Here is a 22,673-nt window from a genome sequence, read left to right on the forward strand (position 1 = left end):
AAGACATTGCACAGTATATCTACCTCTATGTTTGCACATTGTTTGTTTGCCTCTCCCTTTTTTTAATGTTATCTTCATTTTTCATTCTACTTTTATATTTTGCATTCCATATGCACTTTATATTTCATATATATATATATATATATATATATATATATATATATATATATATATATATATATATATATATATAATATACATTTTATATATATATATATATATATATATATATATATATATATATATTTTTTTTTTTTTTTAATATTGGTAAGCATAGTTTGGTCGGGCAGTTGCAAAATAAGAATTTCATTACCCAATAATAAACCGCTGTGTCTGTTATTGTGTATATGACAAATAAACATCTTGAATCTATTGTTACATAAATCATTTTTTCTAATTACTATTATGTATTTATATATTTCTTCATTTAGAAGAGTACTGGCTACTGTAGGAGAAAGATTTCATAAGCTACACACATGGAATCGGCTAAGCAGGGTTGTATATACATTTAACGTGTTTGACAGGTCCCAAGATCTCAAGCCCTGACACGCATATCTCTTGATACATGTGAAGTAAGTGTATTATCACCCAGCGCTTTCGTGTTGTTTACTTTTGTGTGTGTCAATAAATAACATTATCCGTGTACCACACAAACACAGGAACACCTAATTTAGAGTATAATCTCTCTTATTTCGTACCCTGGCAACAGTCAACTTGTGAATCGCCGATTTTCTTGGTCTTTTTCTCGGCTCTGCTTGGTCCTCGGCTTTCGGGTGCCTCGCACGAAGCGCTCCCATTTCTCTCTCATTGTCCGGTCTTTTGGAAAACGATGAATACTAATCCCATCAAGATTGGTGTTGCTACACCCTCCTACGATACATCTGTTAACCATTTTAATAATTACGTGATAACGTTGAAGAAATTTGCAGAAAACCACCAGGTCGTTTTCTCATAAACAAACCAGCGCTGACGTAGGATTCAGAAGGAGGCATCCCGCACGTGACGTCACGAAAATCAATGTTTGCCAGGAAATCCAAATGGCAATTTTTTTTCAGAGGCGGATGAATTCGCCTCAAATAGCTTGATTTCAACTGAATTTTTCTGGTATTGCGCAAGGTAAAATAAATTGCACAAAATGCAAAACTTGACAGATATTTGACCAAAGTTTAGTATAAAATAGGAGAATTACATTGATCTTGCTCCTGAATTTACCCGTGATATGCACTTTAAGGTCCAAAAAAGAAAAAAAAACCCGGGGGTGCAGGCAGTAGGACCACGCAGAAACAGCACCTGCTCAAGCTGCTGGTTCCCCGTCCAATTCACTGTCCTCTCGTGTGCTCAAAAACGATTTGATTCAAACAATAGTTAGCAATGTCAGAACCCCCGAAGTAGCCAAAGATGGAGGACATACAACTTTTTTTTCCAAAAAAAAAAAAAGGGTGATTAAGTTAGTTAATGTTATGTTACGAAAATTCATAGTGAGATCATGCTGGAATATGATCTCACTTTGTAAACATCTTCAAGTTAGCTAGTTATCTTCAAGTTCTATTGTAATAAAAATGTTATTGTAAATACTTGTTTAAAAAAAGATTTGTCAAAGAAATGTTCTATTGTAAAACAAATTGTTGTAAAATAATTGTTCTCTTGTTAAATAAAAAGAGTTCTTTTGTGAAAATTGTTCTAATTATTGGTTTAAAATAAATGTGAAGACTTAAATGTGACTTCTTTAATTGTTTGTCTTGGTCCAAATGCTCTGTAATAGGAGCCGTGGGGAGGGGTCCTGCAGGTGACCATCTTCATCCAAAAAAAAAAAAATTAACTTGGGGGAAACACTTTATTTTATATTTACGATGCATTTTTTAATATCCCAAGGACTCAAAAGAAATCACAATGAAATATTACTGTACTTTTTTCTATAAAACTTTTCCTTGTATGCGTTCCCCTTTGTCTAAATTTCATCTCCTTTTCACCAGGGATGGATGGTTCTCATCAAGAATTATCAAATACCGAGGAACCTGAGACACCAGATAAGAGTGGTCCATCTTCCCAGCACTTGGGCACAGGGATGGATAAGAAAAATGCTGTGCTCGACAAGAGAAAAGCAACCAAGAAAAGGAAGGCAGATTCACTCAGAGATGAGAAGAGTGAGACAAAGAAGAAAAAGAAGAAGAAGAAGAAGCTCCAACGAGTTCAAAGACCCAATTACACTGTACAGCATGGTGAAGATATGCTTCTGATTATATCAAACGTTAGCCAGATTGATAGTGTTTGGAAACCTAAGCGAAAAGGTTGCAAGAGGAAAAAGGCCAAAACAAAGAGCACATCAGTGAGGAGGAAGAAAGAACTGACAAAACCTAGAGTCTCTAAAGTCACTGAAGAAGTTTTAGGCAATGATGCTGATTTGGAGGAATCAGAGCCTGCTTTGAGCTTTGACTGGGGACAAAGGATGCCAATGGAAGTGTTGGTAAAGATCTTTGAACTGGTCGTTCTTCAAGATGGTGCCATACCGTTTCTCTGCAGGTGAGCTCTGCTTTTTGTGAGACGATGGCTTTTCAAAACTATTGTACATTAATGGCAATATGTATGACAGGCAGTGTTGTAGTCAAGTCACTAAACCTCGAGTTCGAGTCCAGTCTCGAGTCCCCAGTGTTCAAGTCCAAGTGAAGTCCAAGTCATTAAAAAAATTTTCGAGTCGAGTCTGAGAACAAGACTCCAACCACACCATTTGACGGTGGTTGTTTCAGCACCATTAACATTAATTTGCTCCTGAACATGACGTATGAGCAGGTGAATGTGCTTCTCTTTGTCAGGGAGTGTGAAGTATTCTGTCAGAGATGGTTGGGAGACGGATGTAAGTGCAGAAGATGTGTTTATTAATGCAAGTGGAGATGGTAAACAATCCAGAATGGCAGGCAAAATTGTAAAAGTGAAACGGGCAATAGGTCGAGCAAGGCACAAACGAGCTATCGTACCGGTAGACTCGGCAGTAGGGCTGTAACGATACACCCAGCTCACGATTCGATTCGTATCGTGATTTTTGACCCACGATTTGATACACCCATGATTTTTTTAAAAATGTTTTTAAAGTAGTAAATTTGACTTATTAACATTTACTTACTTACATTAACTATTTAATAACAAATAATTCAGACCACTGCAGAGAATGAGTAATATGTATGCAAAAATGAACAAATGTATATCCAAAGATTGTTTTATTTCTCAAAATAATACTGTTGAGCCGGAAGCTCTGTTTTTTTCGGTTCTGAAAAAGTCATTTTTCCAAATCGTGTAAATCCGTTAAGATTTTTTTTGGGGGGGGGGCTCTCTCACTGTCTCACTCTCATAGGGCCAATGATTTTCTGTGATCACGGAAAACAGATGGAAATTACGGAATTTTTATAGTGAAACATTGCTCGCGTGTCAAAGGCTACGTTCACACTGCAGGCTGAAGTGACTCAAATCCGATCTTTTCGCCCATATGTGACCTGTATCCGATCTTTTATTGACAATATGAACGACACAGATCCGATTTTTTCAAATCCGACCCAGGCCGTTTGGATATGTGGTGCTAATTCCGATTCCTATCCGCTCTTTTCATATGCGACTTCAGTCTGAACCGCCAGGTCGCATTCATCCGACTTACACGTCATCAACAAGCCACAAACGTCACTATTCTGCGCTGAAGTAGGCGGCGGGTCTCTCAAAAAAGTTACAACAACATGGCGCATAATCACGGGCGCAGATAGAGGGTGGGACGAGTCATATTTAAATTCACCTCGTTCGGTTCCCCCCCCCCACTTATAGGGAGGAAAAAACGTCTATGCTGTCTTTCTTTGCATAAGGCAAACCTCACGGAAAAATCAAAAGACTCATTACCATTCGGTTTATTGAGGTGCACGGCAGTGTATACATATAGTTGCAACAACTCACATAAAACAAAACAAAGACTGATATTCGGTTGGTTGAGCTGCGCAGACTGCACAGGTTGTGAGCTCGAGCTTGGTTGCTATGGTTACTAACAACAAGTTTGACAGGCATATCGGGGTTGGGGTTGGTTTGCTGGCAGCTTTGTCCCCCCCCAGTTTTTTGTCCCCCCCCAGTTCAAAAAACGTATCTGCGCCCCTGCGCATGACATCAGTGCGAGGGACGCTTCGGGCTGTGAAGGTTCTGAATCTTCTCAATGGAAGGACGCAGAGGTTAGGGAGCTGATTTCCATTTGGGGGGATGCAGCTATTCAAGCTAGATTGGATGGGTCATACCGCAACCGGGCGGTTTTACTTCCGTAAACACTGGCCATGCTCACTGCGTGTGACGTCGTCGTATCCTGCAGTGCGCATGCGGAACACTTTTAGGTTGCTTTTCGTTCATACTGAGGATCACATACAAGTCGCATATATTTGTTAATGTGAACGACCTCACAAAAAAATCGGATTTCACAAAAAAATCGGAATTGAGCATTAAGCCTTGCAGTGTGAACGTAGCGAAAATGTAACTACCGCAGAAGGCTTCCGCCCAAGCAGACATGCCTTTCCGGTCAAGTGATTGTGATTGGCTTGTGACACACCTAGCCAGCCAATGAGCTGCTTGTTTACAGATTCGCTCCCCGCATCGCAACCAGAATGGCGACCGCTTAAAAGAAATGAACGCTCTGCCAGTGGCGAGTGTGGACGTTGCGTGACTCGCAGAAGATTGTCGCAGGTCGGCGAAAAAACGACTTACTAATAGATATTAAAAAAAAAAGTAATTTAAGTAAGTTTAAAATGTAATTAAAATAAAAAGTAAAGTATTCATAAATTGAAGTTTGGAAGCGCCTCTGTGTAGTGCCCAAGTAAACTAACATTTATACTGATTGCCTGTAACAACATTTTGTAAATGTAATCAGCCTTATTATTGGGATGTATGTCATTTTTTTTTCATGAAAGATAAAACAATGTTCTGTGTTTTGAGTCATGCAAACAGGCAGGGGGCGCTGTCCTTTTTTTTTTTTTCTTTCGGAATGAGTGTGGAAGAAGTGGGAAACAGGGAAGTCTTTTGGAGGGAGCCGGGTGGAGAATGACACAAAAAGGGACTGGAGTAAAAAGAGACAATTGTTAATACTTAACAGTTAACAGGGAAGTTAAGTGTTTTCTCTGTTGCCAAGAGATCGTTTTATTTCTTGAAGTGTCTTGTTCTGAAGCTGAACTGTCGTGGCGTGAGTTCGTTATTTGAAACTCGGGCAGCTAATTTCACCTGCACCCGTGAATGAGTTAGCATTGACTTAGTTTCGTTGTGGACACCATCCGACGGAAGCGACTGGCCAGTGATGATCCGTGTGAGGTTCGGATGACTGCTGCCACGGGGAGAAAGACAAGTGGACGTCAGATACCTGCAGCGTTGCATTTCTGCACACCTGGGTATTCGTGAGTCAAGTCTTTTCCGTGGCTACAGCACTGCCACGTCTACTCGGCGAGGTGTTTATTGTATTGTTTTGAGCTCCAACTCATGCGCGCCAACGTATTGAATGTGCACCAACGCTAGTATACTGGCCAGTATAACTCTTTAGGTTCGCTTGGACTTTTCTTTTTCTAAATAAGAGGACTGTAAGAGTTTGGGATATACCCTTTGAGTGGTCATCTTTTGTGTTATCTTAATGAAACGAATTACTGGAGAATAAATTTAACTCTTGTTCTTTCTATTACAAATATAATCTGTGTCTGAGTGAATATATTTAAAATGGTAACTAAGGCATGTAGACATGATAATGTGCTGCTTTAAATATTAACGAATTCACAAGGTAACAAGATTGTTCCTCATAATATGTTTAATGTGCCTACCCTCAGTGGATAACTACCCTAGACAAAGTAAAACCGTGAGCCTGGTCACTCAGGGGAGGGCTACATTTGTGGGGGCTCGTCCGGGATGACTTTTGTTGTGAAATTTTAAGATTGTATGCTCATCTTGCTGTTTTTTTTTTAAGTTAATCTTTTATAATCAGAAGAGCAATACTATTTTGTTTTCTTTCTTTCTTTCACAAGATTTACAATATCAATATGGATGCAGACAAAATTATAGCTTGGTGTGATGAGAAAGTAATCCCTGTGCAGAATGCAATTGTCCTAAGTGTGGTGCCTCTGGATACATCTGAGGCTGATATTTACAGAGTTGTGGAGACAGTGAAGGGCATTGGTAAGACAAAACTGCGTGACAGGCACCGCAATGACACTGGGAACAAAGAGTTTGTGTTAGTAGAATGCTCGGTTCAGCTGTCCAAAATTGCTATTCCACCTCAGGTAGGAATTCTTGATGAAATGGGCCCATGGCCTGTGCAAGTAGTCAGTGAAACACCCCATTCTCCCCAACCCAGTCAAGGTGATGACTTTAATGCCAAGTTGTTATCTTTCCTCCAGCAAGAGGGGAAATCTTTAGCTGACATTCAAAATGCAGCCCCTACATCCACTCTTAGTGCTGAATTAGTTGGAGCTATTAATGCATTAGTGACAAAATGCCAGATCACCCCAGCTGCTGAAGGCCAAGGTATAAGGAAGCTACGCACTTTTTCGGGGGTAATTCCTACACCTAGTGGTGAAGATGAGTATGACACATGGGCTGAACAAACCTCTCATATCCTGGAAGAATGGCAATGCACTGATTCTTTGAAGAAACAGAAACTGGTGGAATGCCTACGGGGACCTGCCTCTGATATTGTGAGGTTTACCAAGATTGACAAGCCCTCAGCTACGTGTAGTGATTACCTCAGTGCTCTCGAAACGGCATTTGGCAATACAGAAAGTGCATCAGATTTGTTGGTCAGGTTCCAAAGTACCTTTCAGCAGGAGGGGGAAAAACTTTCTGCATATATACTGAAACTAGACAAATTGCTGCATGTGGTGCTTCACAAAAAGGGCATCGAGCACTCCGACATGAATCGACTTCGCATACAGCAGATCATTCGAGGTGCACTCCCAAATGACATGATAGCACTCCGTCTTCGTATGACCCACACGCTGCGAGAACCACCAACCTTTGCAGAGCTTCTTAAAGAAGTACGAGAAGAAGAGAACATGGTCTACAACCGCAGCACAGCCAAAGCAACAGTATTGATGTCTTCTGTGCCCCCTTTCAATGCGACACCATGTGAAACTGACATTGAGCTGTTAAAAAAGGAAATTACATGCTTAAAAAGTGAGGTGACACGGCTGTCATCAGCAACTGTTTGCCCAGCTCAAACGGAGCCCCCCAAAATACGCAGCCTATCTACAGCCACTCCAGCTAACCGAGGTGTGCCAGCTAGGGTAGCGGGGTCAGCAAGCCGATTCTGCTACAAGTGTGGTGAAGAAGGCCATTTCCAACGCGAATGTCAAAATGAAGAAAATCTGCGCAAAGTCAACCAGCGTCTCATTAAACTGACACAGCCAAAGGGAAACCAATCCGGGGCGCAGGGGGGGAAACGGCCTGTAGCTCTGAAAAGTACACGTTCCACCAAGTGCAGAACTCTAGGTCCAAGCAAAGCTGCAGTTCCATCTGGGTTAGTAGGGCCAACCTCTATACTCCCTGTCCAAATAGAGGGTATCTACGCTAAAGCTTTGCTGGACAGTGGGTCGCAAGTTACTCTTTTGTACAGATCCTTCTATGAAAGATATCTTAGGCATTTGCCATTAACTCCTATTGACAATTTGGAGATTTGGGGACTAAGTAGTAAGAGTTACCCATATGATGGCTGTTTGTCTGTGAAGCTTGAGTTTCCAGGGTCTGTTACAGGGGTGACTGAGACTATAGATGCGCTTGTGTTGGTGTGCCCTGATCCCATCATGAAGGGTGAAGTGTCCATATTAGTTGGAACCAACACCTCTGTGGTGAAGAAACTAGTTGAGGCATGCAAAAACAAAGTTGGGGAAAACTTTCTTACAACCTTAACTGTTCATCCAAAGATGAAAGATGCTTATGAGCAAGCTATTGTGGAGGCTAACCAACCAGGCGACACAGAGCAGGGAGTCGTCTGGTTTACAGGTAATAAGCCAGTGACATTATCTCCTGGGGAGTCTACAAGGCTGGCAGGGGTTCCTAGGTATCCACAGCAGGCCTCTAGCAGTCACATACTTGTGGATTACCCAGAAGAGACACGTTTCCCTGAGGAACTACTTGTCAGACCTGAGATGCATTCAGTAGATGATTTGCAGTCGCGACGAATCACTGTGACAATTCAAAATGTCTCTGCCCATGCTGTTACCCTGAGGAGAGGTACACCTATCGCCCATCTTTTCCCAGTGGAAATGATTTCACCCTCAGTTTCCTCCGATAAGGGCAACTTTGAGAGTCAGCTAACCCCAGAGTCATTTGATTTTGGAGACTCCCCAGTCCCTACAGAGTGGAAGAATAGACTGGTGAAGAAAATGTTGGATTGAAGTGCTGTTTTTTCTCAACACGAATTTGATGTGGGTTGCGCCAAGGGTACCCAACACCAAATACGGTTGACTGATGAGAAACCCTTCAGGGAGAGATCCCGTCGGCTTGCACCAGCTGATATTGAAGATGTCAGACAGCATTTAGCTAAGTTGAAGGGTGCTGGAATCATTGCTGACTCACGAAGTCCATATGCATCCCCGATTGTAGTGGTGAGAAAGAAAAATGGGCAAATAAGAATGTGCGTGGACTATAGGACGCTAAATCGGCGAACAATTCCTGACCAGTACACCGTACCACGAATCGAGGATGCTCTGGCCTGCCTTAGTGGGAGCAAATGGTTTAGTGTACTCGACTTAAGAAGTGGCTATTATCAGATTCCCCTTTCTGACAATGACAAGGAAAAAACAGCGTTCATATGCCCTGTTGGGTTCTTTCAGTTCGAGAGGATGCCGCAGGGAATATCGGGCACTCCTGCAACATTCCAGCGCATTATGGAAAAGACAGTGGGAGACATGAATTTGTTGGAGGTCTTAGTGTATCTTGATGACCTCATCATATTCGGAAAAACCCTTGAAGAACACGAGGAGAGGCTCCTCAAGGTACTTGATCGGTTGGAGGATCAGGGTCTGAAATTGTCCTTGGACAAGTGCAAGTTCTGCCAGACTTCAGTCAGCTACGTTGAACACATTGTGACACCTGATGGTGTTTCTACCGACCCATCTAAAGTAGATGCAGTACGCTCTTGGCCCCGACCCCGTAATGTGACTGAGTTGCGCTCGTTTTTGGGTTTTTGTGGATATTACCGGAGATTTGTTAAGGATTTCTCCCAGGTATCCTTCCCATTGAACCAACTGCTTCAGGGCTGTTTGTCAAGTAAGATAGGCGGACAAAAGACTAAAGTGAAAACGGATGAAAAACTGTACTATAGTGCCTCAGAGCCATTTGGTGACAGGTGGAATGAAGACTGTGAGAATGCCTTCAATGAACTGAAAGCCAGACTGACCCAAGCTCCGGTTTTAGCTTTTGCAGACCCACAACTCCCCTACACTTTACACATTGATGCTAGCTGTGAGGGCTTAGGTGGGGTTCTCTATCAAGACCAGGGCCAGGGACTGCGTCCAGTCGCTTTCGTGAGTAGAAGCCTCACGCCTTCTGAAAAAAACTATCCAGTGCACAAGCTGGAATTTCTAGCATTAAAATGGGTAGTGGTAGATAAACTTCATGACTACCTTTATGGTGTCAAGTTTGAGGTACAAACAGACAACAATCCGTTAACATATATCTTGACAACTGCCAAGCTTGATGCTACAGGGCACCGATGGCTAGCGGCCCTGTCGGTTTACGACTTTAGTCTTAAGTACCGTCCAGGAAAACAAAACACTGATGCAGACGCACTCTCTCGCCGTCCTCACCCAAGTCTGGCGCACGAAGATTGGGTACACGTCTCTCCTTCTGGGGTTAAGGCTATGTGCCAGCTAGCAGAGGCAAGCCACTCAGCATGTTCCTCAAATCTTCCAGTTGTGGGCTGTTTGGGTGGCACTGTGAAGACAGTCCCAGTGGCATACTGCAACTTAGCCACCTTGAATACTGCTTCACTCCCCACTTTGAGCTCTGCTGATCTGTCAGCCGCACAGAAGGAGGACCCATGCTTGGGGGGATTATGGGATGCCGTTCAGAGTCAGGATGCTGGAAGAGTCAGGAAGACTCATAAGGACATTCTGTTGCTGATGAAAGAGTGGAAACGGTTGAAGGTGGAAAATGGAGTTATGTTTAGACACACCCAGGCCCCCAACAAGCCAAAACACAAACAGTTGCTACTGCCACGGAAATTCCAGCAGACTGCCCTGCGGTCTTTACATGACGACTCCGGACATCTTGGTTTTGAAAAGATGTATGCCTTTGTAAGGGACTGTTTTTACTGGCCCCATATGAAATCAGATGTGGAGCAATATTGCCACACATGTGCTCGATGTGTTCAGAGAAAAACACTCCCCAAGAGAGCTGCTCCCTTGTCTCACTTGAGTAGCAGTGGCCCATTAGACTTGGTCTGTATGGATTTTTTATCCATTGAGCCTGACTTGAGCAATACCTGCAATGTTTTAGTAATTACAGACCATTACACAAGATATGCTCAAGCTTTCCCAACCAAAGATCAAAAGGCTACCACTGTCGCCAAAGTACTGTGGGAAAAGTATTTTGTGCACTATGGGCTACCAAGACGCATGCACTCTGACCAGGGCAGAGATTTCGAGAGCCAGCTGATTCACGAGTTGCTAGATTTGCTGGGGGTACAAAAATCCAGAACAACTCCTTACCATCCCCAGGGGGACCCTCAGCCAGAACGTTTTAATCGAACATTGCTGGATATGTTGGGAACCCTGGACCCTAAGCAGAAGAATCAATGGAGTCGACACATTGGACACCTGGTGCATGTTTATAACTGCAGCCGAAATGAAGCAACTGGCTACACGCCCTATCACTTGATGTTCGGGCGCGAAGCTAGGCTGCCAATTGACTTGAGTTTTGGTACTTCCTCTGATGGCTCTTCGACCAAATCATATCGGAGATATGTGAACAATATGAGAAGAGAGTTGAAAATGGCCTATGATTTGGCTGAGATATCTGCAGGGAAAAAGAATGATGGAAATAAAAGGAGGTACGACCAGAAGGTGCATTACTCGCATCTTATACCAGGTGACAGAGTATTAATTAGGAACCTTGGCCTCCACGGAAAACACAAATTGGCTGATAGATGGAGTCCTGCACCCTACATTGTCGAAAGCCAGATGCCAAACTTGCCTGTGTTTCGGTTGAGGCCAGAGCGGGGGAATGGACCTCTCAAAACTCTTCATCGTAACCACATCCTCCCCGTAGGTAATAAGCTGCGACTATTACCAGCTACAGAAGTTGCAGAGGAACAGCCAAAAAGAGTGCTGAGGACAAGAAAAACTATGGATGGGGGGCAGGTGAGTCCAAAAAGTGTGACAGAAGCCAGGGATAGATCCCGAGAAGTGGAGGCTGATCAAGTTCCTGAAAGTCCTGACAGTGAGGACGAAGAGTGGGAACCATTGGTTGGTGTACCTATTCCAAAGAGACTTGGGGAAGAACTTGAAGGTGACTCACTGGAACTCAGTCAGAATCCAGATGAAACTGATCCTGATGAAACTGTGAATGCTGAAGCCACTGAGGCACCACATCCACCAACCCCAGTGTATGTGGAAGATTGCTCAGAGGCAGCTGAGGACTATGGCTTGGAGGATCTATTTGGAGAAATTACCAGTGCCCCTGAACCTCCAGAAGTACTGGGTGAACTGTCTCCTCATGAAAGTCCCTCAAATGAGGAATACCCTCAGGCTTGTCGAAGGTCTGAACGAACTAGAACAGCCCCAAAACGACTAACATATGATGAGTTAGGTGAGCCCCAAATCAGGTCAGACTTGCCAGTCACATATTGTTCAACATTATACATGTGGGTAGGGAAGCCTCAGAGTAGACCATTATGTGTGTGTTGATGGAGTACTGGGGTGTTATGGGATTAAGATTATGATTAACATATTTGTTTTGTTCTGTTACTTCCTCATTCTGTATATTTTACTTGGATGTGTTATGGGGACATAACCTTCTTTAGTGGAGGGAGAGTGTAGTGCCCAAGTAAACTAACATTTATACTGATTGCCTGTAACAACATTTTGTAAATGTAATCAGCCTTATTATTGGGATGTATGTCATTTTTTTTTCATGAAAGATAAAACAATGTTCTGTGTTTTGAGTCATGCAAACAGGCAGGGGGCGCTGTCCTTTTCTTTTTTTTTTCTTTCGGAATGAGTGTGGAAGAAGTGGGAAACAGGGACGTCTTTTGGAGGGAGCCGGGTGGAGAATGACACGAAAAGGGACTGGAGTAAAAAGAGACAATTGTCAATACTTAACAGTTAACAGGGAAGTTAAGTGTTTTCTCTGTTGCCAAGAGATCGTTTTATTTCTTGAAGTGTCTTGTTCTGAAGCTGAACTGTCGTGGCGTGAGTTCGTTATTTGAAACTCGGGCAGCTAATTTCACCTGCACCCGTGAATGAGTTAGCATTGACTTAGTTTCGTTGTGGACACCATCCGACGGAAGCGACTGGCCAGTGATGATCCGTGTGAGGTTCGGATGACTGCTGCCACGGGGAGAAAGACAAGTGGACGTCAGATGCCTGCAGCGTTGCATTTCTGCACACCTGGGTATTCGTGAGTCAAGTCTTTTCCGTGGCTACAGCACTGCCACGTCTACTCGGCGAGGTGTTTATTGTATTGTTTTGAGCTCCAACTCATGCGCGCCAACGTATTGAATGTGCACCAACGCTAGTATACTGGCCAGTATAACTCTTTAGGTTCGCTTGGACTTTTCTTTTTCTAAATAAGAGGACTGTAAGAGTTTGGGATATACCCTTTGAGTGGTCATCTTTTGTGTTATCTTAATGAAACGAATTACTGGAGAATAAATTTAACTCTTGTTCTTTCTATTACAAATATAATCTGTGTCTGAGTGAATATATTTAAAATGGTAACTAAGGCATGTAGACATGATAATGTGCTGCTTTAAATATTAACGAATTCACAAGGTAACAAGATTGTTCCTCATAATATGTTTAATGTGCCTACCCTCAGTGGATAACTACCCTAGACAAAGTAAAACCGTGAGCCTGGTCACTCAGGGGAGGGCTACATCTGTTTTTGGGCTGAGGAGAAATTTGAAAGGGTGTACCACGATTCTGCCTTCTTGTATCGCGACACGGATCGTGACTCTGCGTATCGCGATTTCGATTTCGATACGCATATTGTTACAGCCCTACTCGGCAGTAGTCAAAGACAAGAAACAGGAAGTCAGGGATCAGGAAACCAAACAAGGAAATAAGGCTCTGTACTGTATCAGCAATGCAGCTCAATACTTCGCAAAGTAAGTGTTTTCACAATTTTTATATCCATCCATCCATCGGCCTCAGCCGGGATGCCCCGCACAACCCTTTGCCATGCCTCTCTATCAGCCATTGCGTTTGGCAGGTCATTCGCATCGATCCCAGTATCCTTCGATATAGACGCAGGGAAGGTGAGTTTTCTTGACCATACTGGTCGGTGACTCGGGCTCCACAACAGGAGGTGAGATATCAGTTCCTCCCTAGCACGGAAGCAGTGCCCGGCAAAGAGCACCCTTCTTTGTTTAAGTCTTAGGGAGACAGGTGGTAAGTCCTGATAAATTTCCTCTAGGGTAGCGTGAGCAGACCAGTGGATATTTCGGACGCGACATAGTAGGTTAGTATAGGTTCCATCTAGTCGCAGCTGTTGTTTGACTGTCAGCGTCCAGGTCTCGGCTCCATAAAGGAGGATGGGCTTTACGACAGATCCGAACAGGTCAATTTTCAGATTGTTATCTAGGCTAGAGCGCCATATCTTGTCAAGGGTATTACAGGGTTTCCAGGCCAGAGATTTACGGATCTTAGTCTTAATAGTTTTTATATTGGTGCGTTGATTGCACCTTAATCCTGTGCAGGTATGAGTCGTTTACAGCACGCACGCAAGAGTCTGTCTGATGCACGTGCCAAGGTGCACAGGTGTGACACTCTTGCATGAAATTAGTACAAAAATTAATGTCGATATAAATGTCTTATGCCAAATTACTATGGCATGTTACAAAAAATAAAGAAAAAATCTGAGTCCTTGTCTCCAATTTGCGAGTCCAAATGCAGTTAATGCACGAGTTCGAGTCCAAGTCATCAGTGCTCAAGTCCAAGTCAAGTCACGAGTCCTTAAAATTAGGGCAAGAGTTGGACTCGAGTACTACAAGTCTGGTTATAGGTGGTTCAAATGTCTGATTGCTAGTTTCTGTTACTTTTTATATGCAGTTTTGGAGCATTTTATTCATTGAACCGTTATTCTCTGAAAGGGTTGGCCGAGTTTGTCATCTGTGGAACAGTGCTGCTTCTTCCCCATCTCTTTGGCGCAGTGTGTCCATTGGCTACTGTTGGATTGAGCCTGGTAAGAGTCAGTTACCTGGAACTGAACAGAAGATTAAGAACACTGTAGACTGGCTAACACAGAACAGGTCAGTGATAAAAGTATTCAGTCTTAAGCCAAGTCTTCAAATTGTACACTCTGCACCAAAATTCTTGGCACCCTAATTAAAGACGGGTGTAAAAAGGTTATAAAAATATCTTTGTCATTAATTAGCTCATGATCTCTTATGAGATGGGAGAATAATGAGCAAGGAATAATAATAATAATAATAATAATAATAGAGTTGCAGCTACAATTATCGACAGTCCATAATTATCGACACCTTTTCAGATTTACCAATAAAAACAATTTTACAAAGATGAGTTTCAGTTACAACAGTTATTATTGGTTAATTAATCAACCGGAAGACCCACCCCACCCTTTGATCTTGTCGTCTGATGACGCAGCTCGTTACCTGAGATGGAATTTTTTTTCTAAACGATCAGCAATTTGAGGGAAACCCGGACGTTATCATCGCAGGTAAGCATGGTGGAAAGATCATGGACATGTTTTTACTTATCAAATTCACCGATATTTCATGATCTCCTTGTTTACACATGACATAAGTTCTCTTGGCAAGGTATTCCATAACTTGGCACCTGCGTAGGCTACCAAATGAACTTCTCTTGATACTAGGAACCACCAAATCATTGTTGTTGTCAAAAGAATCTCAGACAACTCTTCAGTACTGTAGCTTGACTGATCCTAGGTCTTCCTCTTGTAGATGCTCCTTTTCAGCTCAGCCCTCAGGTTTCAGTTGGGTTTAGGTCAGGGTACTGGGATGGCCATGTCAAAAGCTTGATTCTTTGGTCATGGTAGCATTTTTGTGGGGATTTGAAAATATTTGTTGGATCATTAACTCATTATTGTGTCATTGTCTGGAATATTTTCATTTAAAATAGTCCATGATGCCATGTATCCTATCAATGTTTTTAGGGCCTTTTGGGAGAAAACATCCCCACATCATAGAACCCCCACCATACTTAATAGTGGGGATTAGGTTCTTTTCTGTATAAGCATCCCTTATTTTTGTCTCATTTGATGATGGAACCTGGTTCCTGTCAAAGATCCAATAGTGTTTCACAAACTCCAGGTCCTTTACATTTAACAATTATTCCACGAAATCAAGTCATACATGAGCTGATAGCCAGCTAGAAGCCATGTACGACGAGATTGAATGGAATAATTGTTTTATTTGATCCACATTCACTGGATTTTGAGAAACAGAATATTTTTTATTTTTTGCAAATTCGATAAATAAAAACTTTATACAAAACGTCCGACAAAATCATTGCCGCTTAGAATGTAAACAAACCGACAAAATGACAGTAGCAGTTTGTGAAAAATGCGATAATAATCATTCGTGGAAAAAAAAAACGTTCTTGCCATGAAATACTTTCAATCCATATTTTGTTGCTTTTGTTTTTGTATTTTTTGGGGTTTTGTTTTCAAGTAGAGTTTTTATATCGTCCTCGGTTGGTTCAGCAACATGCTCCACAATTTTCTTTTTCTTCTTCTTCTTTAGGGTTTTTTTGGCAGTTGGCAAGCCAACTTAAAGGTGCATTACCACTACTGGGCTGGAGTGTGGAACAGGAGATATTGGGGGGGGGGAATATATATATATATATATATATATATTTAAAAAATCTCCTTCTCACCCCCGGCGGGGGGGTGGTATCCATGTCATCCTCAAGCTCGGGTCCTCTACCAGAGGCCTGGGAGTTTGAGGGTTCTGCGCAGTATCTTCGATGTTCCTAGGACTGCGCTCTTCTGGACTGAGGCTTCAGATGTTGTTCCTGGGATTTGCTGGAGCCACTCTCCCAGTTTGGGGGTTACTACCCCAAGTGCCCCCACTACCACAGGGACCACGCAACCCTTGACCTTCCACATCCGTTCCAGCTGCTCTTTCAACCCTTGATACTTCTCAAGTTTCTCATGTTCCTTCTTCCTGATGTTGGCGTCAGCTGGGATCGCCACATCTATCACCACCACCCTCTTCTGCTCTTTGTCCACCACCACTATGTCCGGTTGGTTAGCCAGGATCTGTTTGTCAGTCTGGAAGCTGAAGTCCCACAGAACCTTGGCCCTGTTGTTCTCAGCCACCTTCTGTGGTATGGCCCATTGGGACTTGGGTACTTCTATTCCATACTGGTTGCAGATGTTCCTGTATACTATCCCAGCCACTTGGTTGTGCCTCTCCATGTACGCTGATCCAGCTAGCATCTTACACCCTGCTACTATGTGCTGGACTGTTTCAGGGGCTTCTTTGCACAGTCTGCATCTTGGGTCTGATCTACTCTGGTAGATCCTGGCCTCTATGGCTCTTGTGCTTATGGCCTGTTCTTGTGCTGCCATGATTAGTGCCTCTGTGCTGTCTGTCAGTCCTGCATTATCCAGCCACTGGTAGGATTTCTTGATATCAGCCACTTCCTCTATCTGATGGTGGTACATGCCATGTAGGGGTTTGTCCCTCCAGGTTGTCTATTCCTCCTCCTCTGCACTCTCATCAGGATTCTGCTGCCTGAGACATTCACTTAGCAGTTCATCCTTTGGGGCCATCTTTCTGATGTATTCTCGGATTTTTGATGTTTCATCCTGGACCGTGGTTTTGATGCTCACTAGCCCTCGACCTCCCTCTTTCCACTTAGTGTATAGTCTCAGGGTGCTGGACTTGGGGTGGAACCCTCCATGCATGGTGAGGAGCTTTCTAGTCTTGATATCTGTGGCTTCTATCTCCTCCTTTGGCCAGTTTATGATACCAGCGGGGTATCTGATGACTGGTAGTGCGTACATGTTGATGGCTCGGACCTTGTTCTTACCATTCAGCTGACTTTTCAGGACCTGCCTTACTCTCTGGAGGTATTTGGCTGTGGTTGACTTCCTTGTGGCCTCTTCATGGTTTCCATTAGCCTGTGGGATGCCAAGGTACTTGTAGCTGTCTTGGATATCACCTATGTTGCCCTCTGGTAGGTCAATCCCCTCAGTCCGCATCATCTTGCCTCTCTTTGAGACCATCCGGCCACACTTGTCCAATCCGAATGACATCCCTATGTCATCGCTGTAGATCCGGGTGGTGTGGATCAGCGAGTCTATTTCTCGCTCGTTCCTGGCATACAGCTTGATGTCATCCATGTAGAGCAGGTGGCTGATTGTTGCCCCACTACGGAATCGGTACCCGTAGCCGCTCTTCGTGATGATCTGACTGAGGGGGTTCAGGCCTATGCAGAACAGCAGTGGTGATAGCGCATCTCCTTGGTATATGCCGCACTTGATGTTGACTTGGGCAATGGGTTTTGAGTTGGCCTCTAGGGTTGTCTTCCACATTTCCATTGAGTTCTGGATGAAGGTCCTTAGGTTCCTGTCCTGTTGTTTCCAGACATTCCAGTATCCATGTGTGTGGCATTGAGTCGTAGGCTTTCTTGTAGTCAATCCAGGCAGTGCACAGGTTGGTCTGTCTCTTCTTACAGTCTCGGGCGACTGTTCTATCGACCAGTAGCTGGTGCTTGGCTCCTCTGGTGTTACTGCCAATTCCTTTCTGTGCCTTGCTCATGTATTGAGCCACATGCTTACTCATTTTTGCCGCAATGATGCCTGACAGGGCCTTCCATGTTGTGCAGAGACAGGTAATTGGCCGGTAGTTGGATGGGATGGGTCCCTTCTGGGGGTCCTTCATGATTAGGACTGTCCTGCCTTGGGTTAGCCATTCTGGGTGGGTCCCATCCCTCAGCAGCTGGTTCATCTGTGCTGCTTAGGCGTTCATGGAGTGCAGTTAGCTTCTTCAGCCAGTACGTATGGATCATATCGGGGCCTGGTGCTGTCCAGCTCTTCATCTTTGACACTCTTTCTTGGACGTCTGCCATTGAGATGGTTACTGGTTCTTGTTCTGGGAGGTTGCTGTGGCCAGCTCTTAGGTCCACTAACCATTGGGCATCGGTGTTGTGTGATGCCTTTCTTTCCCATATGTCTTTCCAGTATTTTTCCACCAAAGCTCTTGGTGGGTCTGACCGGTTGTTGTTTCCCTGCCACTGAGAGTACACCTTGGCTGGTTCAGTGGAGAACAGCTTGTTTATTCTCCTGGCCTCTCCCTCCTTGGTGTATCTCTTCAACCAGGTGGCCAGAGCTGTTAATCGCTGTTTGGCAGTTTCGAGTGCCTCTGGTATGGAGAGTGAGTTGTACTTCCTGGGTGCCCCTTTATTCACCATTTCTGTAGTTCAGCTAGCTGGCTAACTTCTCTCCGTGCTGCCTTTATCTTGGCCTCTAATCGTCTTTTCCATGGTGGATACTGTTTGTTATGTCCCGAGCCCACCTTGTGTCCAAGCATCTCCATGATTACTGTTGCTGTACTGTGTATCAGCTTGTTGGTCTCAGTGATGGTTCTTGTGGAGATTGTCTTCAGAGCAGCATTCACATCTACTAGTAGATCTTCTGAAGGTACTTGGCAACTCAGCTTCGGTATTCGTCGGGGGCTCCAGGTTTCCAGTTGGGTCACGATCTTCCTTCTCAGGTCAGCAGCTCTTGTGTTGAGTACCCAATCTCTGGTTGTGGGGATGATGATGACATCTCCCCACTGACCTGTCTTCCTGGCTCCCCCTTGCCATAGCATCGTTGTTGTATTTCATTAATCTCTAGGTGTGTTAGTAGATTTCGATTACGGATGTTGGAACACTGGGCTAATAGCTGTTTCTTTGTTAGCCTTGATTGTGGGTTTCGAAGTATCCAATGGTCCCACATTCGCTGCATGTATCCCCTCTCTCTGGGATTTTTCCGTATTTTCTGTCCTCATCCATCGATGTCTTGTTCCAGTAGCCCATTTCTCATTTCCCTAGCAACTGACGCAGACCTTGTTGACCTGGGCGATGTCTGAGCCGGTATGACTCTATCACTTATGTCTTCACTCATTCCTGAGGTAGGCTGATATATCATGAGGGGTCTTGCCTAAGGACCCTTACTGGATGATGTTTTGCCCCGACCAGGATTCGAACCCCGATCTCCTGCGTCGTAGTCAGTGAGCATTACCACTGTACTATCCAGCTTTTTTATATATATATATATATTTTTTTTTTTTATTAATTTATTTATTTCTCTTAGCTATTTGTTTCTTTTAAATACTTGATTAGAAAGTGACATGTCTGACTTGATGCGCTCCGGCATTTTGTTTTTCTGTACTCACGGTATATGAGCTGCTGGCCTAGTAATAGAGTAGCCAATCAGAGTGCACGATTGCTCATATTTAGTGAATGTGGACAGAATAACTGTGGTTATATGAAAGAAAAGGCTTTTACTGGTACACCTTCTAAATAGGTTCTTGGTGTGGACATGGTGTCTGTACATTTCGACAGGGAATATTTTCAGCATTTTCAGGCATGTAGCTTTTTTTTTATTGGCTTTGCTTGAATTATGGAGGTCAACACTTATTATATTTATTTATTCATTTTTATTCTAATTTAATTTCATGACTATGGGAATTTGGTCTCTGTCCCTCATATTTATACCCCAGTGGAAGAGGAAGTTAGGAACGTTTAAAAAAAAAAAGTATGAATGGGAATTTACACATTTTTCTTTTGTAAAATTTCTATCTGGTATTTATATATTTCTGTAATGCTGCTTTGTGACAATGTCCTTTGTTAAAAGTGCTATACAAATACAATAAAATTGAATTGCATTGAATGTGCATGCTCATAAGAATTTCTAGGGGTACCATTAATTTTGAAATGTTTAATAAAGACATGTCTTGATGAGCATTACTTAAAATAAATTAACTTTGCTTAAATGTTAGAACATTCTCATGTCATCAGTATGAGATTAAGCTAAATAATCACAAATATATTTCGCATAACAGTTTTACCCATTTTTACCAACGGTGCCAGAAACTCTGAATGTGACTTTATATCTTATGAGAACTTCTGAAATAAATTTATTGTACGTCTATTTTATAATCCAACCTATGTTTTTGTATCTAATTTTGTTTCTTCAAGGTTCTCGCAACTGAGGAATTTCAAGCTTTGTCACTGGAAAAAGCATGTTGACTACGTTGTTCAGGTAATTTTCCAGCCCAGTGACTAATGTTAAACCTGAAAAAGAGTTACCTTATGTAAATAATCCTACAGAAATGAAATATTTCACTACTGTCTACTGGAGGTGATGGCAAATGCCTGCTCAAATCTCCAATCCCTGGAGTTGTCGTACTGCATGGGTGTGACAAAAGGGGCCTTTCAAAATCTTGGAGTTGCCTGTCAGTCTCTTGAGAGCATAAATGTGCAACACACAGAGGTATGTGTGAAATGAGTACATATTTGAAAAACTGCTTTTTAAGACCAATAATTAGGATTTAATGATTATGGTGTTCTGGTACTGTTGGGGTTCAACCCAATCAGAGACCCCGATTCCTTCGTGGGCCCCCCCTCAGATCCGAGGACGAATGAAACAGGTCGATAGAAACAGACAGGGGAACACCAGAGAGTTCACATGCCAGTTTATTCGCACGGTCACTTCGTCGAAATGAAAACATTCTTGGAAACATCTTATAGTATCTCTGTGTTTATGTTTTGTCTTCGTGTGTGCGTCTATGTAGAAGTGTGTAATGATCTTGAATCGATCATAATATAATAACATATTTCTGATGACAGTAAGGTACAGATAGATATCAGAGTTTCGGCTTATGGTCAATATTATGGTTAATATTCATTACATAGAGCATGGAATGTCTAAACACAGAATGTCTAGTCTACGGAGTCTATTCAGAGAAGGTCAAAGACATTAGTTTGCACAGAAAGGATCTAATAATTTAACATAATTTCTTAACACATGAATGTGTGTTAAGTCAGTAAATTACATCTTGATTTCATCAACATAAGCAAAATAACAAATAATGTCTTTAATAATGCTAAAACAAAGAATGTTATAAGAAAATAAACATAAAAAATAAGAACAACTTAAACATAAGAACAATGAGAATATGTCTGAAAGAGAGAGAACAATTAAACAACTAACAGGATTAAACTCATAACTAAATTAGGTTAATGCTTTTAAACTAAAAACCCTTAGAATCATAAGATCTTAACTATAATTATAATGTCATTATGAAACTAATCTAAAACTATAAAACTAACATTAATCACGGAATGCATTCATTAATTACGGGATCCAAATCACTACCATAGTATATTTCAAGCTTTTAAGAAGCTATAAACCTAAGTTTCAACTAAACATGAATTAACATAAACATGAACCTTAATTCTACCATTTCAGAGTGTGTGTGGGTCGATCTGACACCAAAACAGACCTTGGTGAATCTTTCAGACACCTCTCTGAATGAATACACATTCATATCAAAAAATAAACAAAATGTTCCCAAACAATGTCCAGCCGAGACAGAAGGTCATTTTTAACTGAACCTTAAGTTAATCCTTAATTTTGTCACCATTTTAATAAATTACTGCCTTCTTGGTCAAGAATAATACTTATATAAACCTAACAATCCCCCCTTTGATAATAGTATCACTATTATCAAATCCTAGGATCATATTTGATCATTATCACCTCATGATCATATATGTGATTTACATCGAGAATTAATCTTGAGTTAATCTTTGCCCTTCTTGACGTATATTGGTGCTCAGAGGCGGGCATGCCCGATCAGCCCTCGTCCCACCTCACCGGAGCTTAGAGAAACTCAAAACCTCTTAATTCCCAGATACACGCTACTTCCTTCAGAGTAATTTGTTCTAAAACAGTGAGGGAAAAATGAAATTAGAAGGCATATCGACCTATAGTGAGAACAGAGTCCTGTAAGAATACAGAGTTTCAGAGCATGGAGATGTGTAATAATAGTAGAAAATGGCATCAGATGAAAGACATAACACATTCGTGTGGTGTGTGCTTTTGCAGTCCAGTTAGCGAAGTTAGTTCAGAAGATGTTGTCTCGAAGTCCAGCTCGAGCGGGTAACCCTGCTCCGAGCAATGAAGTGGTCCAGAAGGCTCGGGCGGGTAACCCTGCCCCGAGCAACAATGAAGCAGTCACGAAGGCTCGGGCGGGTAGCCCTGCCCCGAGTAACAATGAAGTCACGAAACCCGTGATGAGGACTGTCATGGTTGTAGTGAGGATGATTGGTTCCAAATGGGGCGCAAGATCTCTTCCCCTCTTTGTTCACAACGTCTTGAGGATTCTCAGTCGAATCTGTGTAGAGCTCAGAAATAGAGAGAGAGAGAGAGAGAGAGAGAGAGAGAGAGAGAGAGAAAACTGGCCAGAGGGAGACTAGATAGGG

The 22,673-nt window shown here is 42.6% G+C and overlaps 1 protein-coding gene across 1 annotated transcript; it reads left to right on the forward strand.

Moving 5' to 3' along the window:
* Positions 1-1,975: 1,975 nt before the first annotated feature.
* Positions 1,976-20,472, forward strand: LOC132900215 (F-box/LRR-repeat protein 6-like). Its single transcript, XM_060942240.1, has 3 exons — positions 1,976-2,520; positions 14,300-14,458; positions 20,385-20,472. Exons 1-3 carry the CDS (start codon positions 1,976-1,978, stop codon positions 20,470-20,472), a joined length of 792 nt encoding a protein of 263 aa, XP_060798223.1.
* The last annotated feature ends 2,201 nt before the right edge of the window (positions 20,473-22,673 follow it).

The sequence above is a fragment of the Neoarius graeffei genome, chromosome 16 (genome assembly GCF_027579695.1).
Source record: "Neoarius graeffei isolate fNeoGra1 chromosome 16, fNeoGra1.pri, whole genome shotgun sequence".
NCBI classification, from domain to species: domain Eukaryota; kingdom Metazoa; phylum Chordata; class Actinopteri; order Siluriformes; family Ariidae; genus Neoarius; species Neoarius graeffei.